This window comes from Danio rerio, chromosome 3, assembly GCF_049306965.1.
Source record: "Danio rerio strain Tuebingen ecotype United States chromosome 3, GRCz12tu, whole genome shotgun sequence".
Lineage (NCBI taxonomy): Eukaryota > Metazoa > Chordata > Actinopteri > Cypriniformes > Danionidae > Danio > Danio rerio.
The window spans coordinates 6,358,945-6,382,054 of record NC_133178.1 but is presented as its reverse complement, the minus strand read 5'-3'; the positions used below and the strand labels follow the sequence as shown (position 1 = coordinate 6,382,054).

Here is a 23,110-nt window from a genome sequence, read left to right as displayed (position 1 = left end):
ATATTCTTAATCATTTCATAAAACTGGTTACACAATGATTTCCTTAATCGAATTATAAGGACAGAATAAATTGTTTTCAAAATTAGCAGGTTAATACAATTCTTAATTCACTGTGTTGCTGCATGGTGTTGTGTTTTTGGGTGTCCTCATAAGCTGAATGAATCTTTTGGCAAGTGAAACATGTGACCTAAACTGAATTAATTACCACAATAACTGGTACTTTGGTGTCTTATGTACTTCATACGGCCATCAAATAAAGTTTCAATTGTAAGGCTAAATAATAATGGCTCTGATAATAATGGCTCTGAATTGTGTGGGATGTTTGTTTTTGTTCCACAGCTAGTAAATCGTAGGATTATTTTAACACGCTGAGAAAAGCCCACTCGGGGTCCACCTGTGGATGACGTCAGTGACCCACCTGCATGTTTTTCTGCTCGATCTCGAGGTGGAAATCAAAGGAAGCCACTTCAAAGCACCGAAAGCAGGCGTGAAAGCACTTTGCTCGGGTTGTTTTGGAGATTTTAAAAGGTGTAGCACGCCGTCATGAAATATTTCATCTGAGAGATTCTCAACAGCGTGTCAACAGCTCTTTATGGTTTCGTGAGTTTTTCTTGTGGAACAATCTCACCCACCTCTTCATTTAAATGGACTTTCCATGCTGTCGATTGATTTTGATATGAAAGTTTAAGCAAATACACTCTATAAAGTTGGTTTTATATGATCACAGTCGTTCATTTTAACGGTCCCTATTGTTTACCATGCTATACTTTCAAAGTATCCCTTCAAAACAACATTAGCACTATTTAAGTGACCGTGAACAATGTTCTTTGATACACTCTAAAAAGTGTTGAGTTATTTGTTTAACCCAATGGTTGAGTTGAACATATTTGGTGCTTTGTTGGGCTATTTTTAAACTTTATTTGGTTATTAATTTAATAGCTCAACTAGTTGGGTTTAAAAAAAAAACATTTCGACAGTCAACTGATATAAATGACACAGAACAGCTGTTTTAATACGTGTGCATAATGTTGTTTTTGCATCATAATGTTTATTTAAGGGCGACACCATGGCGCAATGAGTAGCACATTCGTTTCACAGCTAGAAGGTTGCTAGTTTGAGCCTCGGCTGGGTCAGTTGCCGTTTTTCCCGAAGTCCAAAAACATGTGGTTTATGTACTCTGTTAAAATAGTTGGGTTAAAAATACCCCAACATATAACCCAACTATAGGTTATTATAGCACCTTCCCAATTATGGGTTATTGTAACTTATATAATTTAACCCAATACATTGGGTTATTTTGTTTAAATGTCTTTTTTTCCCATTCTGGTTTTACTATTGCTACTATTTCTAGAACTACTATTGGTTTTATAAAATATGACTGTGTAAATCAGGGGTCACCAACCCTGGTCCTGGAGGGCCGGTGTCCCTGCAGGATTTAGCTCCAACTTACCTCAACACACCTGCATGGATGTTTCAAGTATACCTAGTAAGACCTTGATTAGCTTGTTCAGGTGTGTTTAATTAGGGTTGGAGCGAAAATCTGCAGGACACCGGCCCTCCAGGAACAAGTTTGGTGACCACTGGTGTAAATAAATAACATATAGTATTCAAAAATATTGAACTTTAATTTTTATTACATTTAAGTTCCAGATACTTTTGTTAAATAAATCAAGAATCACAAACCATGAAGAAACAGAAAGTACAGACAGTTATAAACTGTGCAAGCAGAAGGTTCTGTGTTGATTGAGCAAAATATGGAGCTCTGTGTGCTGTAGAGGCTGTCCAGCAGCTGCAGCAGGCTTCACTCAGTGTCCACAATCTACAATACATTTAAATCACATCCTAACACTTCTATAAGATGGTCTTGGAAGGTGAAGTGGATATAAATACGACAAAAAGAGGTTATTTGATAAAAAAATAACAACAATATTATTACGTTACAACATAAATAAACGTTATAATGCAAAAACAACATTACACCGCATATTAAAACAGCTGTTTTGTGTCAGTTAAATCAGTTGACTAATGAAATTTAAATTTTTAACCCAACTGGTTGAGTTCTTAAATTAATAACCAAACAAAGGTTAACAATAACCCAACAAAGCACCGAATATGTTCAACTCAACCATTAGGTGAAATAAATAACTCAACGTTTTTTAGAGTGTGTGCTAAAATTGACCTTAGTGTATGTGTGTCTGAGTGTGTGTGGATGTTTCCCGGTGATGACGGGTATCCGCTTCGTAGAACATATGCTGGATAAGTTGGCGGTTCATTCCGCTGTGGCGACCCCAGATTCATTAAGGAACCAAGCCGAAAAGAAAATGAATGAATGAATAAAGTTTATTTAAGCTATAGCACAATAATACTGTTGTTATTTTTTTTTTATCAAATTACCTCTCTGTGTCATGTTTTTATATCGTTTCACCATACAAGACCGTCTTTTAGAAGTGTTTGGATGTACACACAGCACACAGAGCTCCATATTCTGCTCCATCAACAGAGGATTTTCTGCTTGCATGTTTATAACGGTCGGTACTTTGTTCTGTTTCTTCATTGTTTGTGATTCTTGATTTATTTTAACAAACGTATCTGAAACTAAAATGTAATGGGGAAAAAGCATGTTCAATATTTTTGAATACTATATGTACCTTATAAAAATAAAATAACCCATACTTAGGAAGGTGCTAATAATCTATAGTTGGGGAATTTTTAACCCAACTATTTTTAGAGTTATTGGCTGCTAATAAGATTTCCCTGTTTAGAATTGGCAATTTTTTTTTCTGAAATCATACAGGCTAATAAAGGGAAAAGTTTGAATGTGCGAATGTTCAACTAACTTTCCCTCCATTTAAAAAAAGTGCTTGATTGTTTTACAAGGGACAAAATGGACTAACTATAATTTTAATTAATTATAAAATAACCCAATGTTGAGACTGTTTATATTTGATCAAACGTACTACCCAAAATGTATCGTTTTAATTTAACTTAATTATTTTTGAGCGTACGGTCGTATTTGACAGTTGCTCTGAAATTGGCGGGCGATTTCAAAATTAAATGGAATGTTGCGTGAGGGCGAACATTTAAATCCAAACAAAAATGTATAACCAACAGAAAGCTGTTTTTTTGGTTTATAACTGACTATAGGAGTGTCTTGTGCTTCATATATCTCTAATAAACAACAAATGGACTTACTTGGCCCGCGAAAAGTCACTGATATTTCTCCCACGGCAGTCGGACGACTGCCACTTGAACAAACAGGAAAACGGGTCTCATCACTTCCGCTTTTGGACGAAATTTAAAAGTAACTAACGTATAGACTGTATAGATAATCACCTAACAGTTGTATCAGACTATTTAAATTGGCCAATTGGTAGTGAAAGAAATAGAAATAAAATAAGAAAGCGTCTTAAAATTAAATCTGCATAATGACAACGTTCCATATTTAACAAAGAGGCCTACATGAGATATTTTACAAAGCCTAAAATGGGGGTTTAATCGCACTCAAACCTCCTTCCTGTTTATTTCTGTCTTTAAGCTGGATATTTTAATTTAAAATGAACAAAGTTTGAGCTATAGTGGTCCCATTTGAATCTGTATCTGTAAATCTGTAAAGTATTACTGTACAAACTGCTTTGTGCATAAATCAGATGAACATTTTCATTTTAGTCAATAATATTACTGTAATTAATTTAAAAACTGAATAAATATAGATTCACACATATTTATTTACTCAAGTAAATAAACAAAATTAAAGATGGGCTAAAAATCCGCAGAAGTCTGTTGAATTCTGCACGCGCTGATACTGTTTGGGCCTAGCGATGGCCAAAGTTCAAACATAAACATATATAAATACTATATATATATATATATATATATATATATATATATATATATATATATATATATATATATATATATATATATATATATGAGCATATTTATAATTCTAATGATTGAAAAATAGGGTGACATGGTGGCAGAGTGGGTAGCCATGTTGCTTCTCAGCAAGAAGGTCACTGGTTCGAGTCTCAGTTGGGTCAGTTGGCATTTCTATTTGGAGTTTGCATGTTCTATGTGCTATTGGTGACTTGGGTAAGCTAAACTGTCCATAGTGAGTCATATTCACTCACTGGCCACTTTATTAGGTACACCTTACTGATACCATGTTGTACCTCCTTTTGCCTTCAGAACCTTAATCCTTCTTGGCATTGATTCAACAAGATGCTGGAAATATTCCTCAGAGATTTTGCTCCATATTGACATGATAGCATCACACTGTTGCTGCAGATTTGTCGGTTGCACATCCATGATGCGAAGCTCCTATTCCACCACATCCCAAAGGTGCTCTATTGGATTGAGTTCTGGTGACTGTGGAGGCAATTTAAGTACAGTGAACTCATTGTCATGTTCAAGAATCTAGTCTAAGATGATTTGTGCTTTATGATATGGTGCATTATCCTGCTGGAAGTAGCCATCAGAAGATGGAGACACTGTGGTCATAAAGGGATGGACATGGTCAGCAACAATACTCAGGTAGGCTGTGGCGTTGACACGATGGTCAGTTGGTACTAATGTGCTTAAATTGTGCCAAGAATATATCCCCCACACTTTTACACCACCACCACCAGCCTGAACCGCTGATACAAGGCAGGATGGATTTCATGTTGTTGATGCCAAATTCTGACTCTGCCCTCCAAATTTGGCAGCAGATATCGAGACTCATCAGACCAGGCAACATTTCTCCAATCTCTATTGTCCAATGTTGGTGAGCCTGTGTTAATTGTAGCCTCAGTTTCCTGTTCTTAGCTGACAGAAGTGGCACCTGGTGTGATCTTCTGCTGCTGTAGCTCATCTGCCTCAATGTTGGACGTGTTGTGTGTTCAGAGATGCTCTTCTGCAGACCTCAGTTGTGACGAGTGGTTACTTTAGTTACTGTTGCCTTTCTATCAGCACAAACCAGTCTGGCCATTCTCCTCTGGCATCAACAAGACATTCTCGCCCACAGAACTGCTGCTCACTGGATATTTTCCTCTTTTACAGACCATTCTCTGTAAACCCTAGAGATGGTTGTGCATGAAAATCCCAGTAGATCAGCAGTTTCTGAAATACTCGGACCAGCCCGTCTGTCACCAACAACTATGCCACGTTCAAAATCTACTTAAATCTCCTTTCTTCCTTATTCTGATGCCCGGTTTGAGCTGCAGCAGATCGTCTTGACCATGTTTACATGCCTAAATGCATTGAGTTGTCGCCATGGGATTGGCTGATTAGAAATTTGCGTTCACAAGCAGTTGGACAGGTGTACCTAATAAAGTGGCCGCCGGTGAGTGTATGATTTGGCATAAATTAGATTTTTATATGGGATTTAGTTGGCTTTGGTACTTTCGGTAGCATTGTAATTCTGTTTACATAAATCTTTAATCACTCAGGTTTTATGATAATTTCTCACTCGATTAGCACAAGAATGGCTCACAGGCCTGTGAAAGCTCAAGAATGAGTCAAAGCTCCTTCAACAAAGTTTGACGACACGACCTGCGAGCTTTATTTTTATCCTTCCTCCGGGTTTAGCCTGAAGATGGCCTGATGGAACATTTATTTCTTCATACTTCCCTTATTTCGCACGAAGAGAAGCTTTCTAACGCCTGACAGACTGTCAGAAGGAGCTTCATACAGAGGAGGGAGAAACATCAGCGACTGATGACGACAAAATGTGGGCTCATCTCCTCCATCACACACACACACATTTGCACATTTCAGCTCTCTCTCCCACTCACACACTGTAAAACTCTCCTGCCATCTCATGAATATTCCTGCCTGTCTCTTCCAAGACTGATAGCTGAACGCAGAGGCTCAGATTGTGCTTCTGAGTGACACTTTCCATCAAACACCCACCGACTGCTGCTTTGGATCAACACATCATGTTTGCAGAGTCTCGCTTCATTTGAGTGGCTTTTAATCTGTGAGCCACATCAGGGATCAGTTATGTAATGTGGACAAGCATTTAGTAATGATGCATATCAAATAGGTGGTTCATCAATCAGAATAAGAACACTGCTCAACATGAACATAGCTGAAATATTGAATAATCAGATCATTAAAAAAACTAAATGATGTTAAAGGTCAAACCTAATATAGCCTTAATCATCTTTGCCGTCAGTAAGAGAGGATTGTCTTAAAGTGGGATTATAGTGCCATCTTGTGGTGCAAGCGCAATAAAACTGTTTAAATGGCCTTGAAATGAGGCCAAGTCCCATGCAACGTGCCTAGAACATTCACTAACGTTCTTTAAATATTGTGTAAATGTTAGTACAAACGTTTTGGAACGTCTTCAGGACGTTATTTGTACTTGATGAATCGCATAATGTTGTTAGAAAACGTCCCTAGAACAGTTTTGGAACGTCTTCAGGACGTTATTTTATTATTTTGTTCTCATAATATTGTTAGAAAACGTTCTTAGATCAGTTTTGGAGCGTCTTCATGACGTCATTTGATTCATGTTCTCGTAATATTGTTAGAAAACGTTCTTATAACAGTTTTGGAATGTCTTCTTGACGTTATTTCTATTTGATTAATGTTCTCGTAATATTGTTAGAAAACGTTCTTAGAACAGTATTGGATCGTCTTCATGACGTTATTTGTATTTGATTATTGTTCTCATAATTAATTCATTAATTCATTAATTTTCTTTTCGGCTTAGTCTCTTTATTAATCTGGGGTCGCAACAGCGGAATTAACCGCCAATTTATCCAGCATATGTTTTACGCAGCGGATGCTCTTCCAGCCGCAACCCATCACTGGGAAACCCATACACACTCATTCGCACACACTCATACACTATGGACAATTTAGCCTACTCAATTCACCTGTACCGCATGTCTTTGACTGTGGGGGAAACCGAAGCACCCGAAGGAAACCCACGCGAACGCAGGGAGAACGTGCAAATTCCACACAGAAACGCCAACAGACCCAGGCTCGAACAACTGATCTTCTTGGTGTGAGGCGACAGCACTACCCACGGCGCTGTTCTCATAATATTGCTTGAAAACGTTCTTAGAACAGTTTTGGAACGTCTTTATGATGCAATTGATTCATGTTCTCATAATACTTTTAGAAAACATTGTTAGAACAAAGTTTTTGGAACATCTTCATGAGTCTCGGCGTTTTTTGTAGGCTACTTAATGAAACAGAGGGAGTAATTTGTGTCAAAACTAACATTGTACTTAGAGCACAAATATATCTTCTGACACATATGGTCGGGCATTTGCCTTATTATTGAGGAAATATAATTGTAGTAAAGGTACAGAAGAAAGGTAAGAGAACAAAACTGAACAGGCGTTTAAAAACTAAACAAGAAAAATGAACACAATTGCAAAAAAAATAATAATAATAAAAAATAAATTCACCAATTATTAATATTTTATATTTCAAATAGATTAAAGTCAAACTTAATTTTATGTTAATTTAAGATTTACAATGTTTTTTATTTTTTTAATGGACTTATTAAATTTTTTTTTCACAATTTAAGACAAGTAAAATGGTTTATTGTTGGTGTATTTGCATTCATAAAAATCACATTTAGCATAAAGATTTAATTCATAACTTAATATTTAATGTCTTCTTCAGCATGTTCAAAAAAGCCTAAAACAATATGTTTAAAGAAAAAAAAACACACATCAGACCAGAATGTGGAAGTTGTTTTCTGCGATTGTTTTAGGACTTGCGATTTATTTGCCTAAATGATTACAAAAACGGCAATAAACAGTCAGACTACTTGCCACAAGGTTGCTTATGACTAAACATAAGAAAAAAGTAAATGGAAGTGAATAAGATCGGAAGCCTCAAACCAAATGGTTTAATGGCTGCGCCATTATCTCACAGTATCTTGTTTTAATGTCATGTTATTATTTAAGGACACAAAACTGATGTAAATGTGGCACAAAATATGCACAAGACTTAAACAAAGTGAAACAGCTTTAAAAAGAACACTAGTAGCAAATTCAGATTTTATTTATTTACGAATTAAAGACATGTAGAATAAGAAACATGTTTCATTACTCACTGCAGTCACAAAATAGTGATACATCAAATCAATTTACGTCCATTTACAAGCCTACAAAAGAAAACACACTCGCATTACCTACTGTGAACTCGTTCAAAACTAGGCAAACAGATTTGACAGTATTCCCTTTACAGCATGTGTTTGTGTCAGCGTATATTTCTGTTTTCGCTGATAAAGTCATTTACTCTGAACATTTAAACAACACAGAGACGTCTAACTCAGGCTCATTCTGAAAACGTACCCCTATGTACATTTCCGGAGAGCGCCAAATACGTCTCAGGAGCTACATTTTTTGCAGTTTTTATTTTCACAAATCCACTAGAGGGCACTGTGTATGCTTTCTGAGATCTCAGATTTTTCTCGCGAGTGCCATTCGTGCCTGCTGTTCGTGCGTAAATCCACCAGAGGCCACTGTCGACCGACTGACTGACAGATCCACTCTCCTCTTTCCCTAAACCCAGTGGTGGATTTAGGTATTGGCAATGTTGGCGATCACCCAAGGCTGGCGTAAAGACCCTCCCTCCCCCTAACACTCTTTACTATTGACCACTATATCCCGCTTTTCTGCTCTTCTCTTTCATCCACGAAAGGGCGACACGAACACTGACATCTTGCTAGGGGCGGGATGGAGACAAATTCCCCCTCTGCTAAATGGCAGTCTAGAGCGCAACTTAAGCTAACTGCCTAAACCCAACCAATAGTGTTTTCAAAAGCACCGATTGACCAGCGCCCACCCACTTCCCTAAACCCAATCGACAGTTTTTAAAAGCAATCCAGAAAAAGAAAAGCCCTCGTCTGATTTTGACCACGTTTTCAGATTTACCACATTCTCACCCTGTTATTTACCTGTTTATCTAATTTTCTGTTTTTGTTTTACCTGCTTTCTGAAATCGTTCTTCACCAGACTCGAACCCCGTCGTGGTGGACAACTCTTCTCTGCGTCTCAAGTCTGCCGATGTACAAAACGAGCCACTGCGCAAACTGGTAACATTGGGAAAGCCGTCCATATGGAGGTAAGCGAAAAGAATGGCGCAATACCGCCCCGTAGCGTTCGTTTTAAAGACGAAATGCAGCCATACGTAGCTCTGGCTACATAATCTGCGATCTCCAGAAACGTAAATAAGGGTGCGCTTTCAGAATATGCCTATGTCGGAGACGTCAGTTATGCACATACAATGGTGTGAAATATAAAGACGGTGTGCGATTATGTTACGTTCCAACATACAATTCATTATCTTATCATCATATGTTGTGATTGCTATGAAATCCTACAAAGCGATAACAGCAATATTGAAATCAAAGTAAATCCATAATAACACATTAAATGTAACGGTGTGTTTTGAAGCAGTGGGCCACTATTAAAACACCATTATAGAACAAGATTTGCAATCATTGTTGATGTAATGTGAGGCGTTTCTAACTGAAGCTGAATGTTTGTTTATTCGAATATTTGTTAAGACGCAAAATTTGCACACGCAAACAGGGCCGTAGCGGACATTTTAAAAGTGGAGGAACAGCTGAATGAGAGTTTATATTCATATAATTATCAATCACCTGTTTCTAAATGGTCTGGCTCTAAAAGTTAGGGGGACGTATTGCCCTCTCCCCCTTCCTCCCAGGTTGCTACACCCCTGCGCAAATCTTCCCCAGTCACGTGACATTCGGTCATGCTCATGCTACTCAGATTGACATCATTTTGCACACAAATATACACTGCCTCTACATTTTCCTAACATTACTTTAAAATGAATCTGTGAGTCACGAGTGTTTTCTGTTTATTTATGATCAGGAATTACAGTGATCTCTGCTTGAAAATTCAACTATAGGCTGATTTACACTTACGTCGAATCATCCGCCTGCAATGCGTGTGGTCGTGCTGTTTGTGTTGCTCTGCAATAACACTTCTGAAATGCTAGCTGGGTTTTTCTTGCGAGTGTTTTGTTTTTTCCGAATGCTACCTTAATGTAGAAGTACCCCCTCCCTCATTTTGGGGCAGGACCCAGTGGACTTCCATTATGACTTTCATCATGATGACATCTTTTAATTGCAAAGTCATGACAGTATATACTCATGCATTCTTGATTGTTGCTGGTTTTCCCTGTTGGGAAATGGTTCTGCGCTTGACGCAGAAGTATAAATCAGCCTTAACAAAGTGACTTTTATTGACATAGTAGTTTGAAGCTCTATAATAAAGAATTAAGTTTATTACCACTTTTTTGTATTACCGTTTACAACTATTTCCATCGCATACTATGTATATCACTTCAAACTTAAAAATGTTAACAGAAGTACTTTTTTCAGCATCAAAAGTTGTTAGTCAAGGGCAAGCTCCCACAGGGCCGGAGTGGGACTCATTTTCAGCCCTGGAGTTTCAAGCCAGACCGGCCCACCTCAGTTCACGACTGATTCCAATTCAGTTACTAATGGCACTATCGCGTCTTTTTCAAGAAAACTGCTGCTTTAAAAATTCAAATGTTCAACAGCCCTAACAGTATTTTATGTCTTAACAATAAAATCAAATAAAATCGAATTTTCATGGGAGATTCAATCACAGATCTGCGACATTGAAATGCAATGTGCTTACCACTGGACCACATTGGCGCTAATAAAGTGAGAGTAAAAAATAACTAATGACTTGCGACCCTTAAGACACAGCACTACTTTCTTTTGATGGCTCAATCTTTTTCTCCTATTTTTAGATTTCTGATCAAGTTATGTCAGATTTATTAATGTAGTGAATCATTTGATTTTCATTGAGCAGGTGTTTTATTCATTTTATTCGAATTCTTATATTCACTAAGGTGCCGCTGTTTGGGGTCGATAGTTGCATTACATCATCATCATTAACGTTAGTTAACCTGCAGGCTGCATTTTTCTCACGGGGCTGCGAGAAAATAAATAAAAAGAGCGGCACTACGGTAAAATAATGATTAAAAAGAGTAAAGCTATGGTCAAATAAATAAATAGAAGAAAAAAGTGTGACTGCTGAGAGTGCAAGCAGCTAGGAACACCGGTCCTCGCGGCCAAAAAACAGACCCGATTAGCCAATCCGGGCCTGAGCTCCCATAACACAATTCAAAAACATAAATAAATGAAAGGAAGAAAACATTAATCACAAAATACATGAATACTGCTAATTTACGTAGATTTTTTCTACATAGTGGGATTTCGATTGCACCGTTGCTAGTCTAGTTAGTGTAGTATTGTAAGGTGTTACCAAAAGTTCAGTAAGATTCCGACCTAACTTTTCATGTTGCTCCAAAAGGGATAGTTCATCCTAAATTTAAAATGTACTCACTGTTTACTCACCCTTTTTGAGGTTTTAAACCTTTATGAGTTTCTTTCTTTTGTTGTGTTCAATTTTTTGAAGAACTGAACACAGTAGAAAAAACAAATACTATGGAATTCAATGGTTACACGTTTCAAGCATTCTTCAAAATATCTTCTTTTGTGTTCATCAGGAGAAAAAAGGTCAAGCAGGTTTGTGACAAGTGAATGGAGAGTAAATGATGACAGTTTTGGGTGAACTGTGCCTTTAAATCGCTAAAATAAGCAGAGTAGCGGCTATACTGTAAACAATATCCATAAATTAGCACGCTTACATGTTTTGTGATTCATGTTATGCTTTTGAACTGCATTATGGAATCTTGATCTTTTTTCAACACCTTTCAAGTACTAAAAATGGTCTTTTTTTGACATTTTAATAGTTGTGCTGTGCTAAATTGTCTGGGTTGGTGTTGTATGTTACGCTACAATACACTTGTAATAAACTGCCCGAACATTTTCTGTTATTTTACAGAATTATTTCTCTATATAGTATTTCTTATACATCATTTTATTATTTCATACTTCTAAAATGTCAATAAAAGTCACTTTGTTACATCTGTTAATAAGCAAAAGACACAGAATATGGAAATGAATAAACAGATATTTAACACAGGATTGTTTTGTTGAAACAAACATTAGAATTACCATACTGTAGTTTACCTTGAGTTCAACAGATACTATAAAACATAAAAAATAAAATACTTCTAAACCTCTTGTGTGCTGCGGGGGATGTTTTCATTTAAGTCTTAACTTGACCACAACTCTCTCTGTGTTACAGCAAATGGAATGATGTTTGGTTACAAATATTACTTTGACAAATATTTTGGGAAAATGCTTTGAAATTTTTTCAAGCACTCAACAATAGACTCTGGGCAAAGTGACTACCCTTTCATTATGTTGGGGGCTGTTTTTGCCCCATTGACTTCAATTATGAGGACATCTTTTGATTGCAAAGACATGACAGTATATAATCATGCATTCTTGATTGTTGCTGGTTTTCCCTGTTGGGAAGAGGTCAAATGTGTGATTTTTACTGTTGATCATCAGTTTTATTGCAATAAAAAGCTTAATTTCTGGCTTAAAATGACTCATTTTCAGCAGCTACATGGAGTAAAATCATGGTATATGTAACTTAAAAACAACAGGGGTGTATGTGCAGGGTGGAGGGTGCAATGGGGGTGTATTTGGGGGTGGAGTGTGCAATGTATTTAAAGACCAGGGGGGAGGGGGGTCATTGCGTAACGTATTTGAAGAGCAGTTGGAGAGGGTAGGGGTGGGAGGGGAGTGCACGGTGACTTATGTGAAGCTATGATAAGAAGACAGGTGGGAAGAGAATGGGATGCGCAACGAATTTGAAGAGCGGGTGGAGGGGGGTTGCGACACGCAATTTCCGGGGAGATTATCATTCGTGATTCAATTGCTTGTAAATTTCTTTTATTTTTGCTCATTACTTGCTCAAAAAGATTTGTGGTCCCTAACTTAGTGGGGACCGACGTACAATCTCATTCGTACAATTTAGTAGGATTTGCTCATCCACCAATGATGGTTGAGTTTAGGGGTGTGGTTGGTTGCCACGCCTCCTTTGTTACGTTTCCACAAGAGATCACCTTAGTGTGGTGTGGCAGGGCATAGATGTGGTCTTTCTCTCTGAGAAGGCTGTCAAACTAACGCTTATTCAGTCTTCCGGATCGGATAAAATTAATAGTCTGCTATTGCGCCATCCAGTGGACACAACTGGAACAGCGGTTTCTTTTATTGAAAAATTGCAGCTCATTTTTATACTTTACAGAATCATCTGCGGGCCATACGTTTGACACCTTTGGATTAGACAGACTTAATGTGTGTAGTCAATCATTTCTGTTTATTTCAGGACTAGTCTAGCTTTGGCTTATTTTGAGACATCTATTTTCACTGACAGCCCCAAATTATCTTTGTTTTAGCCAAGATAAGTTCAAACATCTATTAGACATCTATTAAAAACAAAAAAATGCTTGCTGGGTATGGTGTCAAGGCATTGCAATCAAAAAGCGTCATTATAAATGGAAGTCATTGGGGCAAAACCCGAACATAACGAAAGGGTAGTACATCTGAACAATACACAAGGGTTAAGAAACATTCATCAGATCTAAAGCACAGATAATAATCTAAAATCCGCTTCCACTTCCCTCCATATCAGTGGCGAGGACGGAGCGTTTGCGCAGTCCGTTGCTCACACTGCTCCTCCGCGCCTGCGGTGGCGCTGTGGCGCTGCGTGTTTGAGGCTGCGCTGGAGGACACGGCGCCCTGTACTGCGGCAGACCACTTTTAGTGGTGTCCAGCTCCTCAGGGTCTCCTTCTTGAACCCTCAGCGCCGCGATCACCTCTCGATCTGAAGGGCTGAGCGTCAGACAGCCGCAGCTGGAGCCCTCCACTCCGTCCTCCTCACCGGGGTCGTCTTCAACAGTCATGAACGCGTCGCCCCAAAGACTCTCGCAGAGATCCCGGCCATGCTGATACATCTGAAAAACACAGACATGAGGCTGAATCTGAAATCATACACCCTCTATACCCTGAAGTAGTGCACTGTTTGAAGGAGCAATAAATGCACGGCAATAAAAAGTCTACAAACTGTGGCTGTATCCTAAATCGCATACTTCCATACTATATAGTGCGCTAAAAACAGTATGCAAGCCAAGTAGTATGTCAGAATCCATAGTATTGAAAAAACAGTATGCGAGTGTCACGTTACGGGATTGTAAACAGGAACAAAAACAGTTTGTAGAATCCAAGTGCAGTTTAATTGATGTATAGTGCAGTGAAAGTGACAAAAAATCCAAAAATCCAAAGTACAAAGTAACAAAATAGCAAACAAACAAACAAAACAAGAAACTAAGACAGATTAAACTCGAACTAGACTACAACAAGATACAAGAGCAAGGATTAGGAACAACATACCAAAGACGACAACGACCAACAGAGGATGAAAGACTGAATATATAGTCCTGGGGCCTCATGTATCAACGCTGCGTACGCACAAAAACTTTGCGTACGCCAGGTTTCACGCTCAGAATCGCTCACGTTTGGATTTACTAACAATGAACTGAACGTGGGAATGTGCGCAGGTTCACGGCAGCTTTCTGGCAGGCGTACGCACATTTTTTGTGCGTGTCTGTTTTATTTCCATTGGCGACTCCTAGAGGCAGTTGTGTTAAATTCCTCTCTACAAAGTGTCTGATCCTTGCAATGGCGTCTGTATGAGACGGGTTCATATAGTAGGTATGTAAGATTTCCATACCATACAGTTGACCAGCTAAACATTAAAGCACAATTTGCAGCGGTCGCCTGTTTTCCTAATCTGAGCAATCTACTGCACGCACATTGCTATAAAGATACTATGTGAAGATGAATTTGCATGCGTGAATCAGAAACATTTCCATTCAATAAATGTGCAAATAAAATATGATGCACAAACTTATTGATGATTCCTACTTGTCTTTCTCGTGATAAATACTGGGCAAAATCTGATATGTAGCGGGGAAAAAAAGAAGAAAGAGTTCATCAGACGCTGGATTCGAGCCGAGTTTATGCTTGAACGTGTCAGTACATAATCACATACGTCTTACGAGGTGCGCTACTGAGACTGCTAAGGGTGCTGCAACATTTTACAGATATAAACCACACTATTTCTTTTTTAAATGCACTCAGTGCGATGTTCAGACCCAAATGTGTTAACCGTATCAGCTAAACTCTCCCACTCTATTTTTTTCTTTTGTTGTTAATTCCGGAGAACAAACTTGCAAATAACACCGCTTTTCTCCGGTCTACCTCCGAAAGCAGCACCTCCATTTCACATTCTGTTCAAAGTTTCTCTTTTTGCTTGATTTTGCCGTTGCTTTTTCGTTGGGTTTTGCCATTAGCATAGTCATTAGCATATTCATACGGGGGGGGAGGCAGGGAGGGGTTTTGTGCTCGTGCATGTTGCGCTCAGTTTCACGTTCATTCAGATGTACAAAAGAATATGCGTGATATTCGGCGTACGCAGTGTTTCATACATCTGAATTTTTTTCTGCGTACGCACATTTACAGCTTATGTGCGTACGCAATGTTTTAGTAAGATTTCCACGCAAGTCTTCGTACATGAGGCCCCAGGTAATCAACGGAGAACAGAGACAGCTGTGGTTGTAAATCAGTGTAGATGACAGACCGGGTGTGTGTATGGAAATGTATGGAAAATGTATGGAAATGTAGTTCAAAAGCCACTGTAGTTCGCTGGGGGTTGCTGGCGAACTACAGTGGCATCTGGTGGACGAACACAGTCATGACAGCGAGAAGTACCCAGTTTATCTACTAATTCTAGTGAGATTCTGAAGTGTGCATCCAATGGACGCTACGCTGTCCCATAATGCAACACGGGAGTATTCATGAATAGGAGTAAAACTTTGCAACCGACACAGGTAGGCAGTAGCGGCGCAAGCTTAACTGGTGCTCTAGGCAAGCGGCAGTCGAAAATGCAGGACGAAAGTGAAGAAAAGTGGGGGGGGGGGGGGCTGATTGGGTGTAAGATACTGGCGTTCGTGCCGCCCTTTCGCGGATGACAGTGAAGAGTGGGGGTTGGGTGGCGTTATCTCGATGCCGCCCCTTGTAAGATACAGACTTTTACGGACGAAAGTGAAGAGCGCTGGGGGAGGGGGTTGATTGTAAGATACTGTAAGATACTGGCGTTCGTGCCACCTTTTTGCGGACGACAGTGAAGAGAGGGGGATGTGTGGCGTTATCTCCATGCCCTTGTAAGATCCAGACTTTCATGCCACCCTTTCATGGACCAAAGTGAAGAGCGTGGGGGGAGGGTGTTTGAGTCTCCATGCTGACCCTAGCAAGATGTCGCCCTGGGCGATCGCCCACATTGCCCATGCCTAAATCTGCCCATGCAGGTAGGTCATGTAGTACTTCTGAGTTTCATTCTTAGTACTCACATTCATACTATATATTAAGCGCTTTTCAAATGGTCATGTAGTAAACTCAATTTCAAACGTAGTACATAGTCGAGTAGTAGGTGATTTCAGACACAGCCCATGTATGCTCAAGAGGTAGAAAATCCCCAAAATGCACTGGATAATTGTACACCAGATAAATTTTCGCATCTGGCCACAAGATGGCATCAAAAACACAATCCTATCTGTGTGATCAAAAGTAAAATAGAATTCAACTGGGTTTCTACAGGTTTCATCAAGTCAAATTTAAGACTTTTCAGGACTATTTTCCCTTCATTTTCCTTCGCTTAGTGTCTTTAAGAGGTCACTGGGGAGGGTGGTAACAACAGCCAGTAAGTTGTTGGAAATAAAACTGAAGACCACTGATAATATATACAGTACAAAGAAATACTAAATAGGGCTATCATGACTGTCAATAATGAGAGACTTCCTTTATCAAACACCTTCCAATTGTTACCATCAGATCATCGATATAGACCATGTAAATATGGTCTTGTCATTAGGCCCATAAACACTTCTGCTTGTAATCAAAGTATTTCAAAAGTGTAACAAGAGGCATTTCAATATTAACCTAATGTTGAAACAGCTATCATAACATTATCAATATGTGGCTCTTTTTGGATTCTTGGAAGCTGTAGAGCAGGGGTGGCCAACCCTGTTCCTGGAGAGCCACCTTCCTGCAGATTTCAGTTGCAACCCATATCAAACACGCCTGCCTGTAATTATCACGTGGTGCTCAGGTCCTTATTGTTGTGATGAGTCAGACGGCATTGAATCCATTTGCAAGCTTTATTGAAAGCACACATACAAACAACAACAAGGGGCAAACCAGGAATCAAAACGAAGGACAGGCTACAGTTCAAAGGCAGGCAGATATCTTACTTAGTCGGAATAACAGGCTGGAGTTCAGGGCAGGCAGACGTCTTTCTTAATCGTTGAGTCGGGCAAAGGGTCAAAACACAGATCAATCGGAGACGTGGAGTAAAGATCGCTCAGTAATGACAGCAGGGCAAATCAAGACTTCGCAATGAACCAGAGCGTGAGTGTGGTATAAATGCGCTGAGATGATGAGAGGCACCTGGACCGCAATCAGTGACAGGTAGAAGGGCTTATGGGATTTTGAGTCCGTGAGTCGAATTAGAATTCGGGCGATGGCTCCCTCTGGTGGTGCACGAGAGGATTGGCATCGTCCTCATTTACAACACTTATTAATTGGTTCAGGTGTGTTTGATATGGTAGCAACTGAAATCTGCTAAAAGGTAGCTCTTCAGGAACAGGGTTGGCCACCCCTGCTGTAGAAATTAAAAACGTAAAACAGGAAACACGTTTGGACTGTTGTTTTTGTTTACATCCCTCAAAAGGGTCTATTGTGTTCCCAGGTGTGTGAGAAATAGGGAAAATATCATTTATGTCCCAAGCAATTAAGTTTTTAAATTCCTCCTCCCTCAGTAGCAGTTGATGGCTAGCATACTGGATATTTACTTAGAGTAGGGGTGCCACGTTTTTATTCATATATACATATATATGCCAAATGTGAAATGCCAGAAGACTCTGTGAGAGTATGCTGCAAATGAAATTTCCCTACGGGGAATACACCCATACACACTCATACACTATGGCCATTTTAGCTTACTCAATTCACCTATAGCTCATGTGTTTGGACTGTGGGAGAAAACGGAGCACCCGGGGGAAACCCACGCCAACATGGGGAGAACATGCAAACTCCACACAGAAATGCCAACTGACCCAGCTGGAGCTCGAACCAGCGACCTTCTTGCTGTGAGGTGACAGTGCTAGCCACAGTGTCGCCCCCTCATGACTATAATAGTTAAAACTAGGCCTGTCAAATGACTAAAAAAATGTAGGTAATTAATCACACTTTTTTGTAATTAATCATGATTAATTACAAAACGCCCTATTTATTACAGAAATAAAATCTCAGGCATTTAATTGCCATTTGAATTTCAAAACAATCAATGCCAATAACAAACACAAATGATTTCCATGTTGGACTGTAAATGGACTACACACGCACACACACAAACATAGACACACACACACAGACACACTGACAATGTGCGCAGTATAGTGGACTTGGTGAGCGAGGGAGGGATCACTTCAGATTCATCGACACGCACGATGGCCTTCATCAAATTTGCTTAAACTAAGCGTTCTAAAGTGTGGCTGTATTTTACAAGCAAGGATTCTGACATGTGAGGGCTCAGTGAAGTATCTTAAAGGCAGAGAATAGGGCTGTCTTTGACAGCTTGTGACTTTATCTGCCACTGTCAGGCTCGGGGATCGAACCCGGGTCCCTGGCGTGTGAGTGTGGACTCCTTACCACTGAGACACTGGTAGTTGAAGAACCCAGCACTGAGACACTATCACATTCCTTCAGGAGTTTTATTAGCAACAAAAAACAATCTTCGAATGGAAGATGAAAAACAGTTAACAAAAACAGGAAACTTCAGGTTTCAAAAAATACAAGTAAACAAAAACAGGAAACTTCAGGTTTCAAAAAGGTACATCAACTCAGACAGGCAAAAACTTCTGAACAGAAAAACTCCAAAAAACTCCAAGGAATATTAGATACAAGAGAACTAGCGTAGATAACAAGAAGGAAGAACTCACTGTAGGTGACAGGCATGGGTCAACAATAACCGAGCAAAGAACAGAGGAAAAAAGGGTTACTTTTTTACAAACAACTAAACAAGGAACATGTGAAACTGATTTCGGTGATTACAGGTAACCAGAAAAAGAAAAGTTGAAATGGCGACATCTAGTGGCAAATAAAAAACATTACATGAAAAATTAACCAAAAACCCTGACAGCCACTTTCACTGAGTACATTCACATGGACACCAATACTCTGCTTTTATGATTAAGGTAATACTCTGATCAAGAGTCGACCATATAAGCAGTGATTTTTGATTACCTTAAAGGATCACCCGAGTCCCAAAATGCGGAGGTTTTTCTTTTCGTTCGCCATGCGGTATCAAATTCCATTAAAACACCCTGAATGAAAATCTGCTGAATGAGAGTGAACTGCTGAACTGCAGTTAAAGTCTAAAGATTAAAAATGAAACACCGAAATTGCATGAAACTCTGGAGGAAACGCAGGATAGCCTGATCATGCGACATTAATTGTTTTATACTGACACTTTCCTTCTAAAAGCGCGTCCTTGGTCTTATCCAAATGTCTTTGCACATTAAACACATGCAGAGCCAGAGCAAGCTGAACTGGCGCTCTAGGCAAACGGCAATCACGCCGCCCTCAACCCGAAAGTGAAAAAGAAAGTGACCGGTTTGCTGATGAAATCGAGAACCGTGAGGGTGAGAATGGGTGTAGCTGATGAAAGTGAAGACCAGGGGGTTCGCTCACTATTCTGCTGCTCAAGGCGGCAGCCTATAGGTTACCTCTATGCACGCACCATCCCTGAACACACATCGGCCACAACAGAAAATAAAAAAAACTGCAACTGCGTTATTTTTTTTTACGCATTAAATATTTCAAATTAATCATGTGCGTTAGCATGCTAATTTTAATAGCCCTCAATCCGAAAGTGAAAAAGAAAGTGACCGGTTTGCTGATGAAAGTGAGGATCGTGAGGGAGAGGGTCGGTGTAGTTGATGAAAGTAAAGACCAGGGGGTTCGCTCACTATTCTGTTGCCCAATGCGGCCGCCTAGGATGCCTCTATGCACACACCGTCCCTGAACACACGTCGGCCACAACAGGAAATTTTAAAAAACTGCAACCGTGTTATTTGCGTTATTTTTTTACGTGTTAATTATTTTAAATTAATCACTTGCGTTAACATGCTAATTTTACCAGCCCTATTAATTTTTTTATTAAGTAAACATTTATTGATCTACAGATACAAATGTGGAGATATGAAAACCACAGATTAATCTTACCGTCAATGTAGCATCAAAAAATATTATGATTTTGATGATAAAACATCTCAGATCTGCTGCTAATATTGTCGGTCATTATATTCACACATCAGTGATTTATGCATTTTTATAATTCCTGAACACACACAAACACAAACACACACCTCCTCAGCTTTCTCTAATTAATAGCTGTGAAGTTCAGCCCTCAGAACATGTGAAATGTGTGTGTGTGTGTGTGTTTCTCTGTCACTCACAGTTGCGTAAATGTGATGATTGTGTTAATTATGAATTCTCACTGACAGCAGCACTCCCATAAAAACACAGAGATCTTCAAATCAACATGAAATCACTCTTAATTCACATGTAATAAACATGATTGTTTTAGAACTTCCGATTCGGCCGCCTATGGGAGAAATGACTAGGAATAATAATCTGCAGAAAACGGTCAAACTACTTGCTCTACAAACAAATGTTTGCATGATTATACAGACAAAGCAGAATCATATAATAAGTAAACATCAGACGAGCTGTTTTTAACGTCTAAAAATCAATGGAAGTGAATGTGTCAGGGTAGAAATAACAGATTCAATAGCAGGTGAAACAAGTTTATTCTATAAACACACATTTCCTCAAGAAAAGGCAGTTCAAAACTCAAAAGGCTGAACTCAGAAATGGGCGCAGTTCCGGGCGCTACCACCAGATGGCAGGAGAGCGCTACCGAGGCTTTACTGGGCAGTAGGAGAGATGTTAAGTTATCTGGTAAGTTCTGGATTTTACCGCCAGGGGGGCGAAAGAGCGATAACAAACGCTCGGACAGAACAGGAGAGGAAGAGCTTTTCAGGTGCTGCTGGGCATTTTCAATTGATGGAGGTTTAGTAGCGAGAACGGGGCAGCCAGACCGAACCACAGCGAGCAGGATGACGCGACAAAGTAGCAAAATAAAGGAGAGGGATAAAAAAAACGAAACCAAAACAAGCTGGTGCTTGGAGTCTGGGGAAATAGGACACGACAGATTACTCACAGTTGTATCTAAGTACAAGCCTTACGAGCATCTAAAACGGACTGACGAAAGACAAGAGACGAGAGGAGACTAAATAGGGGAGAAATCAAGCAGCAACAGGTGAAGGAGAGAATCGCTAATCGATTGCCAGATCTCCAAGGCGGGGAAAACAAAAAGCACACAGACAAGGAGCACGTGGTCAGCTGTCAAAACAAAACCATGTGCTCCAAACACAAAGACAACACAAACAGGTAAGTCATTCCATACTCTTAACCAGCGCCGGCCCATAAGCGAACTAAGCGGCTGCTTAGGGCCCCGTGGCCACCAGGGGGCCCCCAAGAGTGCTTAAAATTATTGTGTGACTTTCGTTTTAGTTTGTTGAGTTGTGGATTAGTGGTGGAACAAAATATATGCCCATTTATCGTGTTATTTCTGACCGCAATACATATTCGGGCGCCAAGGTATTTACCTAAATTTACAAAAGATGTGATTTAATCAATCCGTTTTCCACACTGACTGCAGCAGATAACCGCTTTAGCTACAGTACACCCAGCCGCCACCAGGTGGCGCTTTCCGTAATGGCGGATCATCGGACACACACCAGCGTCATGTAAACAACTGACAGACAGATGAGCCATTGCAATGGTGAAAATCTCAGGCATACAGACACTTTCTTCTGTCCAAGCTGGGCCAATGTATTTGTGTTGTAACCCTCGATACACAAATGTATTATAAGCTTTTAATCAATGGACCAGACGCTCAGAAGTCTAAATTCCTCCAAAGAGAGAGAAGATACAACAACAGTGAAGGACTCGGACAAAGAGGTAAGAATAATAAAAGATTGTATTGTAAAATGTTCACAGAAATATAAAAAATAAATAAATAAAAATAAATAAAACAAACTCTCTCACTTAAACTTTACACAATCACTTGTATAATACTCTGTATAATACTTTTTTTTTACTAGACCAAACAAATGGTTAATTTATGAAACACTAGTTTAAATCATGTTATAATGAATACAATAATAATTAATAAAAACATGAACTCACCAAGGAAATCATTCAAAATCAAAGCGAAAAAAATAGGAAAACTCCAGGTGGCACTCGTGTGCAGATTTCACTCTCAGAGACAAATCTTGTTTTTTTCCTCTCTCAATCCTTCATTAAAAATATATGATTGAAATCATGTCAGCATCTTATTAATGGTCAATTTTCACAGTTAATATACGCATTAAAACTTTAAAAGATGTAAATCTAATAGTTATATTACTGTTATTAATATAACAACTTACATCTCTGCTTTCCCTTGCGAACACTGAATCACCATAGCAACGGTAAACACAAGCTAACAGACAAGCGAGATTTGTTATTGTTTGGAAAGCTGATCTGCTGCTATAGTGTAAGGCACAATGATGTCATTCTAAAGCACTATTCCCTTGAATGCTGTATAATACTCTATTATAAATTATTTATATAAGTAAATAATTTTAATGTATATTATTTAATCGAGTATTCTGCCAATGTTTTTTCCTTATATTTCTATTTGCTCTATTGCTGTATACTACCCACTAGTAACCTGGGTTACAGTGTGTTTCAGACATCCAGCTCCCCCGAATTAGCCACTATAGTTTCTTTCTAACAGACGCCCTTTCACTTCGCTATATCACTCGCGCGTGCCCGCGGCCAGTGCAACTTCTTATGTGCTCAAACTTTTTAACTCCGCCAAAATATATAAAGATATCAATAGGACATGAACATATAATTTGAAGGGCCCTGCGTTTATTTGACTCTTACAGACCTTGTCAAAGTCTTGTAGATGGTATTTTGCCAAAAAAAAACATTAGGGGAATTAAAAAA

General features: G+C 39.2%; 1 protein-coding gene and 1 long non-coding RNA gene across 3 annotated transcripts in view; both read right to left on the bottom strand.

Moving 5' to 3' along the window:
• LOC141381122 (uncharacterized) overlaps positions 1-3,271 on the bottom strand; it is a 51,949-nt gene extending 48,678 nt beyond the window's left edge. Inside the window, exon 1 of the long non-coding RNA XR_012400792.1 lies at positions 3,193-3,271. This is a non-coding gene — a long non-coding RNA (uncharacterized lncRNA). The remainder of the gene's footprint in view (positions 1-3,192) is intronic.
• A 4,720-nt stretch (positions 3,272-7,991) lies between these two features.
• Positions 7,992-23,110, bottom strand: part of rtbdn (retbindin) — a 47,075-nt gene continuing 31,956 nt past the window's right edge. Inside the window, exon 7 of one of the 2 annotated variants that reach the window (XM_009299101.5) lies at positions 7,992-13,884. In XM_009299101.5, the coding sequence (XP_009297376.1) occupies positions 13,531-13,884 (354 nt within the window). In that variant the 3' untranslated portion in view covers positions 7,992-13,530. 2 annotated transcript variants of the gene reach the window in all.